At 41.5% G+C, this 22,871-nt stretch overlaps 1 protein-coding gene across 2 annotated transcripts in view; it reads right to left on the bottom strand.

The window, feature by feature from the left end:
• VGLL4 (vestigial like family member 4) overlaps nucleotides 1-22,871 on the bottom strand; it is an 84,029-nt gene that overhangs the window by 27,428 nt on the left and 33,730 nt on the right. Inside the window, exon 1 of one of the 2 annotated variants that reach the window (XM_051793349.1) lies at nucleotides 18,426-18,741. The exons of the other annotated variant lie outside the window; for it this stretch is intronic. Within the exon in view, the coding sequence (XP_051649309.1) occupies nucleotides 18,426-18,507 (82 nt within the window). The 5' untranslated portion in view covers nucleotides 18,508-18,741. Of the gene's footprint in view, nucleotides 1-18,425; nucleotides 18,742-22,871 lie in introns of those variants that run through there. 2 annotated transcript variants of the gene reach the window in all.

Below are 22,871 nucleotides of genomic sequence, written 5' to 3'. Positions count from 1 at the left end.
TAAAGTGAAACAGTGATACTGTCTTCCCACCCACTTGCAATCACTCTTCTCCCTGCACTATCTCTGATCACTTCTGAGGTCTCCAATACAAAATTCCACTACAGCAATTACAAATTCCATGTAGGCACCTAACTCCTACTGACTTCTGAGCAACTCCTGACAGGAACACAGGCAATTTAAATATCCATGGAAAGCTAACTGGGGTGTTTACAAAAAAAACCAAAAACCAAAAATCTCTAGATGTTGTTCGATTGACTAAATTAGTCAATTTTTTTCCCCCAAACAGCAGGTAGGAGCCTGATATTAAATTACCACAATGGGATTTTTTTCTTTAAAAAAATAATAAAAATTTTCATTTCTTATATGGATGGTAAGAACAGCATTTATATATTAGCATCCAGATTGAGTACAAAATCTGGTAAAAATGCTATTGTATGCTAGAAGAAAACCCATTTTAAAGAAATTTTGCAAAGAAAGGAACAGCTTCTAATTAAAGCCTGTCAAATTTGGTAATGCATTTGCAGGGAACACCAAGGCCTTCAGTTAAACATACCAGAATCTGACCAGCACCATAGGGCCATTTGTTCAAAATTAATTAAATTACCAACACCTTGAACTGGTGGGAGCAATGTGCAGGTTGGAGCAGTGTGTCTCTCACAGGACAGACTGACAGCCACCAGTGAGAGGGTTCAAGTGGCCAGTGCTCAGCATCTTGTACAGTCCATCCTGCCAACACCAGACAAGCAGAACAATGCCAAAGATGGGTCCAGACAGCAGGGTAAGATCAAGAGGAAAAATCTCTTTACATTGTTTATAGAGATAAACTGCTTATTCATATACTGAATTTGTACTGCACCATGAGTTCTCATGAGGCCTGTACATTTGATTAGGGCTAAAACTGGTGACTTCTTTCCCCACTACCTTCCTCCTTACCAAACTTGAATTTAAAGCAGAGAGGGAAAAACCACAAAGGAGACTACTGCCCCAAATGCTGCTTTAGGGACTAAATTTGTCTCCCCCAGCTGACCACACTCCATGGAAACCAGACTAGCATCACACAGCTGGCAAGACAACACTCTGATAGAACAACTGTGTTTTATAAAATTCCCCAAGTCCAAACTCTAGTCTTCAAAATTCATTACTGTGATGGCTTGTGTCTGCCCTGCAACTGAGAGCAGAGATAGCAAACACATTTATTGTGCCTCTCATAATGCTTCTCTTTGTCTCAGTCAGCAGCTGGTGTAAGGCACTCCAGATCTGCTGCTTTCAGATAGTTCTACTTACAACTATTCATACCAGTCCCTTTCCCCCCACCTCCTCTTTTTTTTTATTAAAACTGTTGGGCAACACGATAAAAAGCACAGACAAGCTAAACAAAGATAACACCGTGACGTAGTGTCTGCCTATAGAGCAGCAGCACTCTCAGTTGACTCAAGTCCATGCAGTCAGCAAGAATGTTCTTTATTTTAACCACTTACCAGCCTAAACTGAAAGTGGTTCGAATTAACACATGCAAACTAAATGTTTGTCAAACCAGCATGGCTCTTTTCAGTCCTACACACCACCAGGACAGCTCTCTGTAAACAGTGGATCTCCAGCTCTGTTTGCCTTTCTCTCACAGCTCAGTCAGCAGGATCTGCATCCCCACCTGAACGTCCACGCAACACAAACATCACAACAGCAAAAGTCATGTTTTTACAAGTGTGGATATGATAGCAAGACACCAGAGAAGTCTTAAATGTGTCTGAGAACCCCAGGAGTTACCAAGGACTGAAAAAAACCCCCCCCACACTATTTTGGCAGCTAAGCTTCCTTCCTCTGCCCCAGCAGCTCCATATGGGCTGCACGGAGCCATATCCTATCCCCCCTCCCAGCTTCCTCTCTCCTGCTGGCTGCTATTAATGCACAAAGTCTAAGCGTTAATTACCACCCAGAAATGAAAGGCTTCGTCTCTCCAGCTGAAGACTGACATGATACAGACCTTAAGACAGATTGAAATAAAACTCCTTGAAAGAAAATTCCAGCATTGCCCTTGCCCGTTTTACTTCTGTGTTCTGCATCTGATAAATGGATTTGTTCACGAGAGTGAATTCCCAACAACTTTATTAACTTAGGAAAAAAATTAATGAATTCCTCAGTTGTGGTGTTTGTCACCAAGACCCTGAAGGTCTTGGGAATTACCATGACCCCAGGCCACTCTATGAATTAATCAAATCATGGGCAAGAGCGTTTAAGAGACTTTAATTAATGGGCGTTACACTTCTAATTACCTTTTCCAATACCTGCAGACCAACTCTCAGCAGTAGAAGGAGTTGCCTCATGTTCCTAGGGCCAGATTCCCAGGAATGAATAGTATACATGGAGATCTTCAAGGGCAGTTTTCTCTACTGATTCAAGACCAGAATTTACCTTTGTGACATATGAAGCACTTCTGCTGAAAAGCCAAGATAATCACAAAAGCAATCTATGTGGGAAAAGGATAATATAAAATGAAATTTATATTATTTTCTATTCCTGTATTCTAACAATCATGAGGAGATTAAATCACAGGTAGATTGGAATGAATTTATAAAATACTGTATGTTTTTTCCACTATCTTAAACACAGAAGTCAGTCTGTGTCAAAATAAATTGGGATAAATGGCAAAAAAATTCCAATTCATGTACAAAATAAAAAATCACATGATTTGAGATATCAAATACCAAGTAGGGAAGTCACCACAAATTACTCAATTCAACAAGTCATCAAAACAAGTTATCAAAACAGAAGAACTGCAATACAGCCCCAGAGAATCAATGTGCAGATTTTGGCAGCTGCCTAGTTTAGGTGTTACTTCACAGCATACTGTACAGCAAGAGAATTGATACGCCTGAAATTGGGAAATTCCCCAGAAATTAGATATGTGTGAAACAGACAGTCTTAAAAATGTGTAATTTAAGGTAGATTTGCTTCACTTGCTTGAGCAAAGACAACAAATTAGTCCATTCAGACTCCTCAGTAAGAAATCTTTGGTTACCATAAGAGACATCCTAAGAAGCAGTTACAAATTATATTTATATAATTGCTGAAAATCTCTACAACCTCCACTCAGACAAACAAACAAAATCCCTTATGTGGAATCATCACTTTTTACCATTACTTTGTTGCTGGGTTGCTTCTTCAAAATATATGATTTAAGTTGAGCTTAAATAAGACATAATTCTGGGAAGCAGTCTGTCAAACACTGTAAACAGAGTCACAGTAGTTGTATTTCCTTTAGAATATATTAAACAGGCCTATCAGGAGAGCATAATAAAACAGCAAACTACAAAACAACAAAAAATTAAGTATTGATGGCAACAGAATGGCATTTTGCTGCTATGAAATCAGATCTTGGAAATATTTTTTATCATGATTAATAGATTTTTTTTTCAGCAGCCAACTTACCGATTCCCTTACAGGGTCCCTTATTTGAAACGTATTTTACAGACCTTCTGGTATGATAACAAAAAGGCTAATTTAGGAGACCAGAAAGTTACATACACATACAGAAAAATTGGCAAAAGTTTCTTCTCCTCTGTTTACAAAACATATGAAAAACACTTACTCCTGGAACAAAGCTCTGGCTACCGCTGTGCAGAGACCTGTGTGCCAGAAAACCCATGGCCAAAGCCAAAATACAGTCATTAAATCGACTGTTCTGTCCTGGCTCCTCCATCTGGCCGTGCCTGCCAATGAGGGACACGTCACGCTTGACGTTGCAAGCAAAAACATAAAACAGTGACCTCTGCGTTCAATCACCTCCACCCACTTCTCCTCCACTTCCTGCAAAACCTTGTACAAAGGAGCCCCAAGTCAGGCACAGTGCACAGACGTGCAGTCTGCACACAAGCTCACTTGAGGATCCTTTCCAAAACACATACTGGTGTTCAGAGCTGAGCAGCACAGGTTAAAGCAGTTTTCCACTTTACAGGTCTTGAAAATGCTGTATTATATACCAAACACTACATTGTAACAGACAGAAAACAGTCAATTTGCCCTCTCAGAGCTAAGTATAACCGTATTTGCTCCTTCAAAGGTACTGTGAGAAACTGCCTGCCTCATCTTCTGTCCTCTCTGATCACGTTGTAAAAGCACAGCTGTACCAAATAGCATTGCACACTCTTGCATTAACTGACTTGTATGGATAACTACTTAGTAGTTCTACAAACTACTTCACCAACATATAAGACACGTAAAAGGTCCCTGCTGACCACTTAAAGACTGAAAAATTCTCTCTGCTCTATCAACCAGGTACCAACTGAGGGAGTCTCTTTGGTAAGAAATGGATGGCATGGAAAGAAGAAGGGCAGCAGAGGTGCCACAAAGAAAGCAGGATGGAATAAATTTCAATGCTTTGGTCTGGCAGAGCTCCTTATTATTTCCTCTGTCAAACTCCAATTTTTCACACCTCAACAGTTGTGAATGTAGGGCTGTGTTCAGTTCCAACCCAACAATGAACTCAGGCTTGGGTCTAACTGCAGAGCATGAGATTACTTCATAAATTTGCAGATCTCCCTTTCAGATAATGTCCCATTTAGGTAACTCCTAAAAAACTCTGAAAAAAATGTTCCTTTATTCTGCTTAGAGTACCTGTACTCATGTAAACTATGGTTAAAATCAGATTCCAATTATCTGGTAGACAAGATTTAAATTTAATCAATGCTAAACTACACTAATCTCCAGATAAACAGCACTGCCTACAACACTAGTTAACATCAATGTCACAAAAAGGATTCCTCTGTGTTCAAGGCAGAGGATGGGTGTTGGCTCAGGAAGCAGGGAGCACTCCTTTGAGCCTTTCTGCCAGCTCTCCCAGGAAACGCCAGTATTGACCATTTAAAGTCAGTTAAGAGGGACTAAAAATCATTACACAGTTATAATTTTGTTTGCCCAGTGCATTACAGAGGCTCCTGAAGAAGAACCAAGCTCTGCACTAAGCCCAGCTACTGAGTGGGGCCAAGTGCAGGAGGCAGCAGTTTGGGCATCCCACAAACACAGGAGAGGAGAAAAGAGAAAGGAAAGCAAAGGGAGAAGTATAATTTACATTTTCTGCAGAAAACAGTACATTTCACATTATTCTGTTTGCTTACTAAACATGACATTAGTATTTACTGGGCAGCAAAAGATACAGGAGCCATTTAATTCCCTGGCAAAACACAGTGCATTGTTAAGCAGTCCTGGTGCATCCCTACACCACACTCTGTATACTGGTACTGAAACTCAGTCATTGCAGTTTATTCAGTGCCGGGCAATGTTTTGTCCTCAGTGTGGTTGAAATCTTTAAAGATTCTAGACTGTGTGTGTCCCATGAAGAAAGATGAGGCACTGCATTTCCACCCTGGAACGTGGCTGGAATGACTCTGGGACACACACACACACCAGAAAGCAGGCAACAAACACCACGGTGAGGGTTACAGTAACCATAACATAGAAAATAATTCCAGAACACTGAACGAAAACTATCACCACGCAAAGTTTAAATAATAACCACAGCATCAGAATGCAGCTCCATTTAATTTATTTGTAGAACAATTATACATCATTCTCCCACATAAGTTGAAGATGTTGCTTTCCAGATCTAGGTGTTCTTCCTTTAGTCACACCGCTAAATGACTTATTGTGTTATAGAAAAGACGGCAAAGCTAAACTGATCAAAGATCAGCCCATCTTTCAGCTGAAACGATCAAAGCTAGAAGACCTGCCATCTATTTCAAAAGTAAATCAAAGTCACAGCAAGGTCACAACAGAAGAAATTGGATTGGGGGCTTGAGCAGTATTTCAATGTATTAAATGATACCTTACAACTATATTTTCATGAGACGGCAAAGACAAATAGGAAAATCGATTTATGAAAGCTCAAATTTGAATAATTCCTCCTGTCAGTGGATACTCAGGTCTGAAACACCCCCTTCTGCTCCGATGGCTGATATTTCATGGATATGATCCTGCAACACAAATTAAACTTTATAGCACTGGGTAATCAGTGCTCCTCACAGATATGAGGACAGTCAGTATGTTCTGCAGCAGCCATGCTTAAAATATTAATTCTGAGATGCTCACTTGCAATGGGGTCATATTAAAATTAAATCCAATAAATCGTGAACTGTTTCTTTCATAAGGATTTGAAGAAAAAGGCACTAGGCAAAGGTTAAAAAATATTCCACTTATTTCAACTATTTTTATTTTTAGAAATACTACAAGCTTTTATTGTAGTTTACTATAAACATGCTCTGAACACCTTTTCTCACATTATTCTCCTTTGTCACATGTGGAAAAATTCAGAGCATCTAGAAAATGAGCTTTCTAAAAGAGCTGTGAAATCTGATACTGCACTTTCAAGCAGTTTCATTTATTCCCATATTATTTTCCCCCAAATTCCCTACCTGGAAGGGTAAAATGCCCTCAAGAGAGCATAGAAATGCTTTAAAATACAAACACAAAAGCAAATGTATTCAAAATGTTAATAAAAGATATGCACAGGTGGGTGGTTCCTTTCAGAATGGACTTGGAACTAAGTCGGGCCAGTGTTCAGAGGACTGTGCTGCTTCAAGTCCTGCAAAGCTTTGTGCCCAGGTCCCTGAGGGAATCCCCACGAGAAGCAAACGAGTGACCAAATTCTCTCCCTAAACTGAGCTGAAATGAGCAAATTACATTTGGCCTAATAAGCACAGGAAAAACTTCAATTTCCATTTTGGTTTTGCTACCTGACGGCAGCGCCTGTGAAACAGACTGTGTGAAGGACACAGAGCTCCTTCAACCACAGTGCACACAATATTGAAGATATTTAATCCACAGAGCATCAGAACAATTCCAACCCATCTCCCACAAAGAATCCATTGTAGAGAACAAAATCCCTTTGTACTTCAAAGTGGGTTCCAAAATCCCTTCTAGAGAGGGAAAGCAAGGGAGCAGTGACGACTGTGCAGGGCGCTCAGGCACTCTGAATCCAGCAGCAAACCACAGGAGCCATTCAGATGAAAACAAGATCATCTTTTGACTGTGCTCTTTCCATGGAAAATGAGGAGGATGTGTCAGTTTGCCAGTTCCTCGTGTGCAGGGCTGGTCTGCAGCTGATGGCAGGAGGCTGAGATACAACTCAGCCACTGCCTGAGCCAGTGGAAGAGCAGGATTTCAGCTCGTCACCAGCACTACAAGGGTGGATAACACAGAGTCTTCAAGTCACTGGCTCTGCATTATTCTGAGACATAACAGTGTCCCTCAGCCACTGCTCACATGGAGAACTTGTGAAGGCTTCCTCTTCTGGAAGAGCCCAGAGAACAGTGCAGCTCATGAGATTCAAAGGAAAGGATTCCAGATAATTTCTCCAGGGTGTTGGTATAAAGAAACATACATAAAAACTGTAAAATATTAGCATTGTTCCTGACAGGACTGTCTTCCAAAATGAACAGACAAACAGGCACACACCACCAATAAGGAAAAAGATAAAATTAATTCTGTGCCTCTGACATAGTAGTTCTTAATCTTGGGTTCAAGACATGCAACTACAATGAGTAATTTTATTGGGGAAAATAATGGCTATGACGAGATCTACAGAAAAAATTTAGGTAAACCACAGAGCACAAAAGCTTGAAAACCGTTGTTCCACTTAAGTTGTGAAAAATCTGATACCAGAAAATATTATTAATTCCTCCCCAAAAGGACTGAAGGTAGTGGGTCTGAATTAACACTCCCACCCACTCCGAGGGTCAGTGCGGTTGTGCAGGGGCTGACACTGCTGGTGGTTGTCAGAGGGATAAAAGGCAGCCAGTCCCACGGTGCCAGGGGATGGATGGGAGCACTGCCTAACTCAGAGCCCGGCTGGTTACTCCACAAGAAGGAGGCTGGTTTATAAGGCCATGTTGCAGGGTCACTTAAAGTCAATGTTCTCTCCAAGGGAAGCGAAGGCAAGGAAGATAGAGGGAGGGACTGTGTTTGCTACCAAGAAATTATAGACTGCCTGGCCAGCCTTTCTCACAGTTTTCTGGGCACTGAGGGCAGGTTTTCCAGAACTCTTGGAAAAACAAGGAACGAGCAGAAATTCATATTTGTGAAGTTATCTTGAGAGTCATGGGATTGGAAGGGGTAAACACTACTAAAGTTACACTCTGCTTCTCAAAGACATTTAATCAGGGCTTTGTCTTCTCCCCCCTACACCTACTAGTCCTTAACTGAATCTCCCTTTTGATTAACTCAACTCCAGGTCCCCAGTCTTTTTGTTTTAAAGCTGCAGAAGCAACTAATTCCTGACAAAACACAAAATGGACAAGGGAGTGCAGATAAAATGAAAGTAACAAAACATGTCAGTTGTGTGTTTGTGACCCACTACTCACATCCAGAAATCAAACCTGTCACTGCATTACTATGATATCATTCCCCAGTTAACTAGCTCTTAAATCCTTCCCCATCTCACTCGAATGACATACATCTTATGCATTTCTGTAGATCTCTACCGCCTATCACACATTAAAGATGTTCCGCCCCATAATTAAGGAGCCACTTTATTAAATACCACTGTGAAGTTTTTAATGGAACCAAATGGCAATTTTGGGGGCAGCAAAACATGCATTAATAAAAAAGTTTGGAAGCACTGCTTCAGGTAATAAATGGGCTCTCAGCTTGCCTGTTGCTGATCACAGTTTGCTGATCCTGCAATGCTGATCCTGCATTGCAGGATCACAGTTTGACTGCTGTTTCACTGGAGTTTCTCATCCCAACTCATCTTTTGAAGGGAACACAAAATTACCTGCCGGCTCCCGTGGGCACATTCCTTTTACACAACTCAACAGACCTAATCTAAAAGAAGAGATCTATGAAGGTCCTGTGGCTCAGACAGGGGAACTTAAAATTCTTCCCAAAATAAAATCCCACTATTGTCTGTAAGGGCTCATTCCTTGCATCAGCTAAAAACACTCAACTACTTCCACTGAAAGAAGTGCCATCACCTCAGTTTAAATGGGATCCACTACAGGCGAACCACAGGTGAACCACAGTCACAATATTTTATTCCAAAAGCTCTTGCTTTCCCTCCATGATGGCTGAGCACAAAGCAAGGATCTAGTTCATATGATATCAGTCCAAGTTTCAGAGTTTTTATCTGCTTAGCTGATCAATGACTATTTTTATTTGCACATCTCAAACAGGCAAAAGCACTTTTTGTTTACTGGCAGGTCACAGTAAGGTTTAGCAGCCATGGCAAAACATTACAACTGAGGTACTTTGAAGTTGGGGTCAGCTTTATCCTTGACTTACGTGAAGTCAACCAATTACAGCTCTTTTTTCCCCCTCTGTAAGTAAGTTCACTCTTTATTTCATGGGGGAATCTAAAAGTTGAATTAACTACGCTTCTGTGAGAACTAGGACTCTGCAGAGGGTTGAAAATATATACATATATTAAAATGTTTGTTATCACATTTGTTTCTAAATGGACCCCCTGAGAAACACTTGAAATCAAATAGGGTAGTGTTCAATTTACCCTGCAACAAAGAAAAAGTCAGACCATCCACAGATTAGTTATTAAGGCAAACATAAAGTACCTCAAAGCAGTTACAGTCTTAGATAGCTGGTCTTTTAAGGATTTTTAAAGGAAGATAACTTTTTAAGTTGTTTTTTTTTCTGGTTGACGAGTTGAGGTAAATACATTGACTATGTAAAATCAATGAGAGAAGCATTTTCTAAAATACAGAAACCAAGCCAAGACTCTGTAAACATCCTTGTTAATGCTGGAATTCCTATTTTTGACACCTCTGGTAAATAGCTCAGTGTGATGCCTACGGCAAGACAAGAGCAAAGCGTTCCCCTCTTTAACTGGTTTTAGAGTGTTCAGCAGGAAAAGTGTGCACGTCAGCATTCTCCCAGCTGGCTCAAGGAGATTTAATTTACACCAACCACAGAGTGACTGCGACTGCTCTCCAAGATGCCACAGCATGAAAACTGAAGGGTGGGGGTTAAACAAGCAGCAATGCACACCAGATGTCTGAGGAGGACATCTGAAAGAGCCTGAGCACAAGGAAGCATATTAAAAAAAATCCCCTTCAATGTCATAAATATTTATACTAAATCTGAGAAACTGGCCGAGTTCAAACTTGTCCTACATGAATCATATAGCATTTCCTTTGCCTCATCTTCATTTAGTGTGTTTGGGATAAAACCTCCACAAAGGAGGTGCCATAGTTATGTCAACTTCTTTTTCTATATGCTAAGAGCACTTTTTGTAGAGATCCTGCTCTAGAAGATATTACTTCCCAAAGAATATAAACAGAACAACTAAATAGTCCTACTTTACTCGGCCAGCTCTTGTGTGGCATTTACTGACCTTACTAGATAATTTACATTCACAGAAATAGTTTCCTTTTGCCTGGACAACTTTAATTTTTTTCATAGGACCATTTAATTACAATTAGCAAAACATCACAAAGAAAACAATTCAGTAATCTGGAGCCAAGAGACCGCAATTTCCTGAAAGGGTCTGCTCTGAAAGTGTCCAAACCTGCTAATTTCACAAATACCTGAATTTACTTTCAGAAGTAAGACCTACCAAACATTAGCAATTAAATAACAAAATTGAAAATCCCAATACCAACTCTGAAGTGCAACCACAATGTGTTGATGCCATTAGTAAAACAAGTAAATACTCACTTATTCCTAAAAGACAACAGTTATTTCAAAAGATCCATTTAGCAGCTTTGGTTTTCACTCTTCTTATGCAAAAGATTGCTGGGCTGGCCATTTGGTAGATGGTAACTATTGCTAATCAGCTGTTCTGGGATTTTTAGTTCAAACAAAACATAATAAATGTTCTAATATTGGATTATATTCCCATACCAGAGTGCCATTCCTATCCTGGGCAAAAAAATGGTAGGCTTATGTACTAAATCTCTCTCACATCTACCTACAAACCACATTTAAAGGCAAAAAAACCCCTATTTCTGTATGCTGAGGAATAAATATTCAGTCTCACAAACAAGGGAAATGCAATGCTGAGTGGTCTGCCCTGTCAAATGGGTTTCCAGGAAAAACTACTGCTTTTTAAACACAACTGGGTCCAAACTTTTCCTGGGAGAGCAAATATATTTCCTGGAACCTGCTAGTGACATTTGGAAGAACAGAAAGAAAGTTATACACTACAGTGCCTGATTCTCACAGCTGACAGGGAACACTCCAAACTGCTGAGGAGTGAAAAAGTACATGTCTTTAAATAATCAGAGACTCTTGTAACAACGTGTATTATGAAAAGAAGTAAATAAGCTGGCACCTACCTGCTGAAGACACCCTTCTCTTCCTCCCCGTATGCCACAAAGGTTTTAACATTCCACTTTATCCAAAATATTACCTACCTCCATCCACACTGTGGACAAGTTTTTCCTCCAAAGACAAAATGAGGCACAAAGTGTCACACTTAGGGAGGGAAAAGCTGGACTGCACCAAGTGCTGCTATGTTTAACAAGTTCTGGCTTTTAACACTAGCAGCAACAAAGTTTAAACGCAAAGAAAAAGAGGAAAGTTACTTTAAAAAATTCTGATGCCAAGCAGTGCCATGAAATTTAGGCAAGGAAACATTCTAAACTCTTGTTTAAAAAAAAAAAAAATCTGATACCAAACAGCGCTGTGAAACTTAGGTAAAGGAAACATTCTAACATCCATTTCTCACTTTTGTCCCCACCACCCTGAGATTTTCAGGACCGACATTCCTATTAAAACTAGAGCTCTGAAGATCTTTGATGAAGACCCATCACCTCACTGAGGTTTCTAGGTGACTTCTTTCTTTGGCTAGAACCAATGCCATGGTGGTCCCAGGAACACCATTACCTCAACTTCACCAAGGTTACACAGGAAGAAGCTGTACAGAGATCTTTCCTAACAAGGAAAGGCCTTTTCTAAGGGAATGGCCTGAAGCGGTGTCAGGGGAGGTTTAGGATGGATCTCAGGAAAATGTTCTTTCCCCAGAGGGTGGTTGGGCACTGACCAGGCTCCCCAGGGCAGTGGGCACAGCCCCAAGGCTGCCAGAGCTCCAGGAGGGTTTGGACAACACTCTCAGGCACACGGTGGGATTGTTGGGGTGTCCTGTGCAAGGCCAGGGTTTGGACTAGATGATCCTGATGGGTCCATTCCAACTCAGGAAATTCTGTGATTCTCTGATCTAAAGTCCTCCAAGTTTGACTGCCCCTACAATCAGAGCCAGACTACTCTTGATATTAAGACTCTCCCAACTCCATCCATCTGTAACATGAGGTTGACAAGTGGACAGAGATAATCCTAATTAAGAGCTCAACTGCCTGTTCAATGCACTGGATGATCCATCTCTCCATCCCATCAAGGTTCCCAGGATACACACCAGCGCTCACCAAGCTCCACACACCATTAAGTCCACTTGTAGAGACAGGGTATGAGAATGTCCTCTCTCTCTCTCTCTCTCTTAAGAAAAGCTGTCAGATGAAGCACCCAGGAAAATTTGCCTCCAGGAAACCCAAAGGGAGTAGGGTGGTGTGCATGTTACTGCAATCCCAGCCTCAGTGCTCACCCAGCAGCAGCCAGCAGCGCTGGATCCCAGAGTCAGTTGTCCCCCAAAGGCAGGGCTGTCACCCAGCGGGAAGGGAACAATGGCTCTGTGTGTCCGGCAACTGCTCCGTGCTCATTTGCAAAGCAATTTCCAGGGAGATGATACAGACTGCATGAGGAAGGGAAAACTGGCTGGCTTTAAAGAAGGAATTAAAACCAAAATCACTTCTGATTCTTTAGTGCTGAGAAAGCATAATACCATTTTTGTAAACACGTCTCCAGAAACTTGCGTTCACCACTACCTTATACTATTATCAGGGAGAAATTATAGGCTCTGTCCTGCTGGTTTACTGTTAGCATAAACAGCTTTGCTAAATTGCTTGGCACACTGTCTGCATGCAGCATGTTCAAACTCTGTAGCCTATTCAGCCAAAATCAAATATAAAGGCCCATCTGTATTAATCCTCAAGAAGAAATTAATAGACAGCTATTTTCATGCAAAGCAGAAATTTAAAAAAGGTAAACCCGATACATATGGATGAACTTTTCCATTCATAACTTTAGATACCACACAGTGAAGACTGTTGTTTAAGGTTTATTTTTTCTCTAACAGTTCTCCATACAATACAGTGCATTGTTCAAACTCTGGAGCAATTTAAGCTTTTTCAATGTCTCCTAAAATCCCTGGATTTATATCCAAAGAGACCTGGCACTGTAACAAATCTGACTTGTGAGTAAAAAGTTACAGCCTTTAAGCAAAGTGCTCATTAACACAGAATTTAACTTACTGCTACAAACCTCACTACCTTTTATCTCAGAAAAAAATGTGTTGCCTATCTTATCTACTGAAAGCTGTGGGATAACACTCTACTATATTTACATTTTTAATTTCCTTGTTTGAATTCTCAGTACAAATGCTGAACTAGCATCCAGGGTGAGGAGAACAACAGAACTCCAGGGGGGAAAAAAAAAGAAAGCTTGAGTATGACCTAAATCTATCCTGCCTTTGATGAATGAGGAAAATAAACTGAATTTTGATGTCAGTACTGAAGAGGATATTACCAACTTCATGTTAGGAGGAAATGAGTAAGAAAAGCCCAACTGTGAAGTTGGGGCTCTTTGTTTTTTCCTGAAGATAAAAGACATTGAAAAGGCAAAACCCACAAAACCCACAAAATGTTCTATAAATGGGGAACATTTTGTAGGTGCATCTTAATTTACATGGCTTTGAACAGAAATTTTACACTGAATTACAAATAAGAACACTTAATTCACCGTGAAGGAGATTTTTATCCCATTCTTAATAGAAGAATAGTGCTGAAGTCATTTTATATATTTAGAAACTAAACCAAATAATACAAGAAACTGATGTTACAAACCCAGTGAAAAATGCAAGGTCAGCAAAAACAGCTAACTGAAACTATACTTTAGAACTTAAGAAAACACATGACATTTCATTAAAAAGCAAATGAAGCTTGCAGAATGCATGTGGGACTCCTCATCTGATACCAAACATCTGAACTGGCCTTTTGGGGAAGACAGACACATATTCAGAATGCCTTGCAGTGCCCTGAGAAGACACACAGCTATGCAAGCTCAGTGTTGTGGCCAAGTAATGCTTCATTGTTACAGGAAGGCAGTGAAAAAATTATGTAATATGCCACTAACTAATGTAAGCTGTCCTGAAACCAGAAAGGGGTGTTTTTCCAAAAATCTGGATCCAATTTTCTTCATTAAAAAAAAATATCTAGTCTTCTGGACTGTCCAGAGAACTCTGTATAACTATTTCAAGTGCTCCAAGTCTCGTAACATGCCTGGGGGATTTCTTAGCATCTTATTGCATTTCTTTATACCTTTCCCAGCACAGCATTTCCAGCCCTGAGAATGCACTAATAACCCAAAGCATTTGAAACTGGGAGAGAGAGGAAGACAGAAATCTGCCTTCCAACACACAATCATCTGTACACTCCCTCAGATAAACAACAGAATGAAACAAATCTGCTTGGAGACTGCACCTCCTCATACATATTCTACTGGAAACGAGGAGCCAAAACTTGCTGGACAGAGTCAAAGAGCCGGATCACCTGAGATTTGTTTTCTTTAACTCTGAGCACTCCATTACCTCACACACAAGGCTCTCTGAGAAAGAATATTAAGCTGACTTTAAGTGAGTTTCCATTGCAAAACAAGATGCAGATGTTCTACCTCTGAATACATGCCCAGATCAAGTGCCTGTCATTCGATCCGAAGCCCTGGGAACGCCAGGCTGGTACAGAATGGTTCTGCTCCCTGGCCTTTGCACCTCAGCGAGGACAGCAGCCTCCCAAGAGTTTTCTGATGCCTCTGAGCTCATTAGGAAGAAAACAATGACATGAGAGCACTACTCATTAAACTGGCCATTGTTAATAACTGGCAGCAAATGTTTAGTGGAAGAATATCAGATGTATTAATACTACAAATCAGCATCCAGATACCAAGTCAACAATTCTCTATTTCTTCTTTTCTTTCCTATTGCACCAAATATATATTTAATAAAATTGCTTGAAATGGTTGATCATTGCTAATATAGCTATCCCTTTTCTCATTGGTGAAGACTAAACATTCTTATTTGATTGATTTAAAATCAAATGTTCTGTTCTGTGCAACTTGTTAAAAAAAACCCACCATGTTGTTAAAATTCAGATTTTCCTCCAAAAGCACTAATCAGAGTTAAGATTATCACGGGGCATCACAAGGTGCTCAAAGCCAGTAATAAGATTAAGGAAACACTCAAAAGGGTGCAAATTATAAGTGTAAAATAATCCTGAGGAAAGGAAATGGCTTTATTCTGTGGTTCAAAGCTATGGACCCCCTTCTCACCTCATCTCGGGTTATAATCCTTTTCCTGGCTGTAGCTGCTTTAATTACATGAGTGTACAGAACTTCCCAAGTGTTGAAGCTAGAAAGTCACCTCTAGAGATCATCTAGTCCAAATCTCCTGCTCAAAACCAGGACAGGATGCTCAGGGCCATGTCCAGACAGGTTTTGAGTATCTCCAAAGACGGAAACTCCATAACTTTACTGGGCAACCTGTGCCAGTGCTACAGCAATCTTACAGTTAAAAAAAAAAAAAAAGGAATAAAGGGTAAAAGTATGTTTGAAAAAACAGTCAACTTCAATTCAGGTTTAATCTACAAAGCCATCAGGTAAATCTACAACACACCGTTACCTCTTAAATGTTAATAGGAGAACTTCTGATCTCCCGTTTCTCCCCCAGCCTCAGCAAAAAGACGCTTTTCTGTCCATGAAGCAGATCTCATTTATGTTAACATCATTTACATTTTTCCCCCAGACTAGCCAAAATCAGAAATTGTTTTATGAACTAAACAGCACTTGGACAATATTTCCATACTTGCTGGAGTGTGACCATGAATGGCACAACTTAGCAACCTCCCAGAGGTTCCTGCACCTACCAGCCAAGGAAGACTATCCCAGTGCTGGCATTAACTCAATAGCCTGGAGCTTACTGTGACTGGAGCTATCTGTGACTCTTGCTGGGCAAGAAAAAGCAGGACTCATCTTGGGCTGCAAATTATACTCTTTTATTCCATGTCAAACTAAAGGCCCACCAAATGCACATGATGGAAGAACTCTTCCTGTGTCTGTGTTCCAATACATCTCTTATCCACAAGGTGCAGCTACAAATCAATGGTACAGAGTTCCAGGGGCTTGAGTCAGAGATGAAAGATTAAAATCACTAGTAAACCTCATAAAATGATACTGACACATTTCACCAATAAGCAAAAACAACTGTTTCAAGAGAGAATCTAAAGGAATAAGGAACCCACCTCACTTCCATCCTGAGGCATATAGGCCCTTCATTCTTTCCTCTGAAATTCCAAACCTATTTTCCCATAGTACAATGCATTTGTATCTTATCCTTCTCCAAAAGTACTTTTCAGGAAGGCACCTATTTATAAGTAGTTAAAGTGTGACATTCAGTAATGCTAATTCATTGAGTTTGAAAGGATACTTTGTTGTCAATATAGTTACCACTGCGGCAGTGCCTTTGAAAAGACAAGATCTATCACTGCTGACACAACTCCCTTATAAAATTAATAGTATGACAGAGGTTGGAAGATCTGTAGGCATCTCTAAAACACCCTTTGAGTTCAGTGCAGATGTTGCCAGTATTTATAATTTTTAAGCCACTGGGATATAAACACTTCACTATAAACACCACTGAAGTTTTGCTTTTCTTTTCTTCATTCTTTGTGTGTTTATTTTAGTGTTAAAAATGTTAACTTCAAGAATAAGAAAAAAGCAACAGATGTTTAAACTAAACAAAAACTGGTCCAATAGAGTGTATTTCTTAAGCTGTTCTTTTGCTTTTGAACTATTAAAGCTAAGATCCGGTTAAATAACAATTACTGGAGAAAAGGGTGGGGGGAAAAGGGGCTGGAAAGAATCTTCCATAAATACTAGGCATAATTACAATGAATTGAACTAATGAGCCAAAATTACAGGTCAACAAACTTAGTCAACAAAACACTCAGAAACTACATAAATAAAGTTCTGCATACAATGCTATGGTCTTCATCAGAAGTTATTGATTGTTTCCAAAGAAAATACTGGTTACTGTAGAGAGCAATGAAGAAGTTAGTTTCCTGCAAGTTGTTCTTCTTTATTTATTTTCTTTAAAACTAGTTTTCTTGTGCTAATAAAGAAAGGATAAGAAAGAGGTTGGAAATTCAACTCCATTGAACCCCTGCTCTATATTTTTCAGCTCAATCTTCTGTAAACGAGCTTTATTCAAACGAATATACACCTATTCATGCAGGAAAGAAAAAGAAGAAAGAAACCAAAATAAAAAGAAACAAAGATATTAACAGTTCAACAGGGAGCCACCCCACTTCCTGAAGGGAAGAAATGTGGTCATGCTGGTTTAGTGATAGAAAAGACTATTTTCCAAAGTGAGATTCAGCTCCCTGTGTTCTGGCCTGGAGTATGAACAGATATCTCCTGGGCCTATGTATACTCTATATTGTTTCATTCCTGACAACTACAGCAAGATAATTTTCCAAACGAACGTGGAAAATGTTTCTGCTGAATCAGAAAGAAAAAAAATTTGCAGTGCTTGTGTGTGGCTACAGCAAAAACAGTTCTACTGCCAAGCTGAATTAGCTCTGTGGTGCCTTTCTTTCCAGGCAAAGCCAAGCCATAACCGCTTCTTCGAGATGCACGTAGAGAAAAACTCCACTAGATTAAGAAACTGATTTTGCCCTGTTACCTCAGGCGCCTTCTCAAAAGGGCTCTGAATGCTGACAGTGTGCAGAGCAAGCGCCAGCCTACCCTGGATGGAGGCGACACCAGGGGAACTCAGCGCCGGGTTCCAGGAGCACAACCCGCGTTGTGTAATTCCCGGCGGGGGCCGGAGCGCGGGGCGGTGCTGGGGGAGGAGAGGAGGGGACGGAGCGGCCGAACAATGGACACGGCCCCGAGGGGGACACGGCGGGGCCCGGCCTGGCCACCGAGCCGTGTCGGGCAACGCCGAGGGACCCACGCGGGAACTCGCCCGTCCTCGCACCGCTTCTCCCACAGCTCCGGGAGCGACGGACAAACCCCCACCCGCACCGCGAGCCTTCGGTCTGAGCAATCCTGCCTGCAGGAAAAAGTAAAGTTGCCGCTGGAAACTCGTCTTGTAAAAAAAGAATAGAAAAACCAAATGAAGAGAAAGAAATTCCTGCCCTCAAAGCTCTGACAACAGCCCGCGGGGAGTCCCACACCGCCGATCTCCAGAGGGAACACTCCCGCTGACAAACAACAGCAAACAGCGCTCGGCGAAGGGATCCATTCCACCCCCCGTGGAAGGGAAGCGCTGCCTTCCCGTGGAAGGGATCCATTACCCTCCCGTGAAAAGGCACCATTACCTTCGTAGCACAGGATGCCGATATTGTTGTTCATCTTGTCCAAGTACTGGTAGTTCAACAGGTCCATCCTCATAAACAGCATTTATCGAGCTGGCGGAGAGGACCGGCTCGCTCGCTTTGGCCCGGGCTCAGAGAGGGGGAGGCGGCCGGGCAGACGGCGCCGAGGCTTTCCCGGTTCCCAAACTCCAGCAGCGCGAGGCCCAGCCTGGAGCGGGTCGGGACGGGGAGCGTGGGTTCCACCGCCGAGGGGTAACGCGCAGCGGGGACGGAGGGGGCTGTGCGAGGGCTTCCCAATGCTTTTTTCAAGTTTGTTTGCTTGTTTGTTTGTTTTAAAAAAAAAAAAAAAAAAAAAAAAAAGTGGAAAAGCAAAGCAAACCCGTCGGGAAAAGGCGGCAGGGGAGAGAAGGGAGGGCAGTTCCCGGGGGGATAAACCCGCTGCAAGCGCCGGCGCTGACAGCGGCAGTGCCCGGCACTGCCCGCCGGGGCCCCGCTCCGATCCCGACCGCGATCCCGATCCCGGCCTCGGTCCCGGTCCCGGCCCGCCTCCCGCGCACGCGCGGCCGCTGGGATGTTGGGGATGCTTTGTGCACCAGATCAGCCCAAAAAGCGCCCAGTGTCGGAGCTGGGGCGGGGGGGCTGGAGGAGGAGGGAGGGCCGGCCCGGGGCCGCGTCAGAGCGGCGCTCACAGGAAACACCGCCCGGGAGGAGGAGGTGGCGGGTGGAAGGGGAGGAAGCCGCAGCCGCGGAGCTGAGGGGCCTCCTCCGGGCACGGACACGGGCACAAGCCAGCACACAGCAACTTTTGGGCCGGATGCTGATCTTCTGTTTAAAACTAATCCTGACTCTCCAGCTCCTGCTTCATTCCCTAGCACCGTCTCACACACCCCAGTGCCTTACCATGAAAAATAATGTGGTTCTACAGCAACAGGACAGAATATCAGCCCTGGAATCACGGAATGCTATCACAGGAATGATAAATGGAATCATAGAAATGAGAAAGACAATTAAAATTAAAGGCGCGTGGTACAGTGACTGTTTCCCCGTGTATATAGTTCATATATATAGTTTTAAAAGGTTTCTGTCTATACATATAAACAGGCACTGCACACATTGGTGCGATTCTGTCAGGGCACAGCCACACTGGATTTTTTAAGGGCTATTAGCGGTTAAACATTCTGGGCTCTGGATCTTTAGCAGCTGCCAAAGCTCCAGTTAGATGACAGAAATGATGATGCTTTGCAGTAACCGGAAAGAACGCCGGCACACAGCAACGTTTTGGTCAGATGCTGAGCCTTCTATTTTAAACTAATTCTGACTCTTCAATGCCTATTTCATTCCCTAGCACGGCCTTAAATATGCCTTACAGTGAAATATGGTGGTGCCTTACAGTAACAGGGCAGAACAGCAGCTCTAGAATCACGGAATGGTTGGTATCACTGGAATGATAAGTGGAATCACAGGAACTAAAAAGACAAGTAAAATTAAAGGCGCGAGGTACAGTGGCCATTTTCCCATGTATATAATTTATATATATAATTTAAAAAGGTTTCTGCCTACGCATGTAAACAGGCACTGCACACATTGCTACGATTCTGTCAGGGCACAGCCACATTGGATTTTTTAAGGGCTATTAGCGGTTAAACATTCTGGGCTCTGGATCTTTAACAGCTCCAGTTAGATGACAGAAATGATGGAGATTGGTGCTGCAGCCCTCTCATCTCAGGATGTGGTCTCTCCTTCTGCACTCCCAACCTTGATCATAAAGACTCTGGCTGCTTATACAGATGTGTGTGACTCATCCTGAAAGGGTAGAACATTTGCATGGGTGTAAGCATGTGCTATCCCTATGGGCATCAGTCTGCATTTCCTGCAGCCCATCAGCACCTGACGTCTGGGCTGATAGGAAAGACAAACACTGGGGAAGTTTGGTCCAAGAACATGGTGTAAAAACAAAAAAAGCTAATGGAGTCCTAATCTTCCCTCTGCCCTCTTAGGCTTGGAGGCTCATCCCTGCCTCTCTGGGATGGAGAATCTTCATCATACACATGAGAGCAGACAGTGAGAACCAGTAAAACATTTTCATTTCCACCCTGAGAACTTCTTCCCTCTGTTAGAGAAGGGGAAGATACAACATGACAGAGGCAACTCGTGGAGTCCCATTTGGTGATGGCATTTTGAAAATTACTACTTGAATGCTCTGGGTATTTCAGTAAACAAGGTAGCTAGTTTACTTAAATTTACTACTGGTATCTACTGAATCTTCTAAGGAAGACTGCCTAGAACCTAAATAAGGTTTCTCCTCATTTGAGATACACAAGGCAGTCCTGTGTGTTACCTACCTAGGTGCTTCAGCTGAAGGAGAATGGCCACTAACAGTGCTGAATTCAACAGGGCAAGAAACAAAGCCCCCAAATGGCTGGGGAGCTGAAGTTTAAGAAGCCCTTTATTGATTATTTCTATACAAGAAGGGCACTCTCCTAATTGGAAATGCTATTAATCTACACTACTTTAACATGGTGTAAAAACTTATGGGTACTTAATGCTGAGGTAACAGCACTTTTCTTGGATGGTATCTAATAAAAAGGTTGCAGTTGTTTTTTCACCTCACAGGATTTGTTACTGCAAAAGTTGCAACCAGGCAGACCAAAGTAGCCCATAGTATTTTCTAGAAAGAGAAATATTTTTTAATAATGAAAAGCTCATTATGATTTTTAAGTAGGGGCCTGGAAGTTTTGCGTAGCAGACCACATTGTGCATACTCAAAGATATTCTACACCATTGCATCAAATTAAACCAGCCATCTAATAAAGGCACTGAGAGATCTTAGCCCTTTAAGATATAAACTGCAATAAAAATCCCCATCTACAATGTTAACAAAAGAGAGGCGCATTTCTTCACCACGAAATGCAAGGTTTTTACGTAAGTATACAAAATATTTTGGGGACAATATTTTGATATATACAGTTTTTAACATAGAGAGCACCCCTGAATTTAAACTAATGCTACACTTTTATTGGATACTTAGGAAGGATAAGAAAAGTATTTAATTTTTCCAATTTAAAATGCTTAAATCTTTCTGAGAGGTGCAGGTGACAAGGAAGAAAAGAAAACACTGTTTTTCTACGCTCCTTTAGAGCACGGGCCTACAAGACAGGGTGTGCACACTGTTAGCTACACACGGGCATAACAGTTCCAAGGCCAATATGAATTCTCCTCTGTATTCAAGGATATATATTTCTTCAAGCTGTTTGGAAAAGCACGGTTAGGTGTTGCCTACAAACCACTGAATACTCAGTAGTGCTGTCCAGACACCAATAAATAAGTTAATTCTTCTTTATGAGACCAGTTGTCACTGGTGTACAGGTTTTTAGGCAGTAATGATCACTGTCATGTGAAATGGCTTTCAGCAGCACAGTACACTCTGATTGGACTTGTCAAATGTTGTGTAATGAACAACTCAGATGTTTCACAATAAATAATAATAAACTGGTACCAAATACTGGGAGCTTTATGAATTTCTAAATTAAAATATCTACGCTGAAAGTAAGGTAATGCCTAGTGAAATAATGGGTGGGGGGAATTATCAATGTAAACGTATCTCTTATATTATATTTTAAATCCAAAATCCATTCATAGGAACCCCTTCTTCGAAAGAAAACTTATCAGCTCAACAAATTCAAGTCCAGCAGACATTAACTTTAAATACTGCCAAGGTCACTATAAAGTACTTGGTTCCTGTCAACAAATCCTTGATCCAGATTGCTCTAAACGGGTGTTGATTGTTCATCAAACACTTCACCCGTCTGAGAGACCTTCCACTGAACTGCAATCAATAATCAATGCATCAGCAGGTTGGATGGAACCTACACTGAAAAACAAGCTATTAACATCCCCCAGGACCTTTGTTAAGTTCCTTCTGTTCTTCTACATATTGATCGTTGCAAACACAGTTACAAGCTGCAGTATCTCTGCTTCATGCTAGCTGGAGTACTTCCCACAGGATTGCACATTTTTTTCCTTCTGTCAGGTAGATAAACACCCAGATCTATAGATCAAATGTTAAAACACTAGAACTTTAACACAACAGCATCCCCTAGAGGTAACAGGAAATCCACAGGGCTTGGAATCACTGGGGACTTCACATGGGAATTGATTCTAATTATCCCACATAGCAGATAGAAAGTGATCTTCTGGTTCACTTTAGTACAGGAAAGCAAATTCGGTCTTCACACAAGAATGTCCTATCACAGAAGTGTACTGAAGCAAGGATAGCAAAATACAGGAAAAAAAAAAGATGGTTCTAATGAGTAGAAAAATCACCATTGTCAAACCCAGGTGACTGAAAGTGTCTTTTGCCAGTTAGTCATAGAATAGTTTGGGTTGGAAAGGACCTTAGAGATCATCTAGTTCCAAGCCCCCTCCATAGGCAGACACCTGAATTAGTCC

The sequence above is a fragment of the Manacus candei genome, unplaced genomic scaffold, assembly GCF_025592945.1.
Source record: "Manacus candei isolate 608988 ecotype Guabito, Panama unplaced genomic scaffold, ASM2559294v1 h1tg000036l, whole genome shotgun sequence".
NCBI classification, from domain to species: domain Eukaryota; kingdom Metazoa; phylum Chordata; class Aves; order Passeriformes; family Pipridae; genus Manacus; species Manacus candei.
The sequence above is the reverse complement of the archived record's forward strand: the minus strand, read 5'-3'. Positions and strand labels throughout refer to the sequence as shown.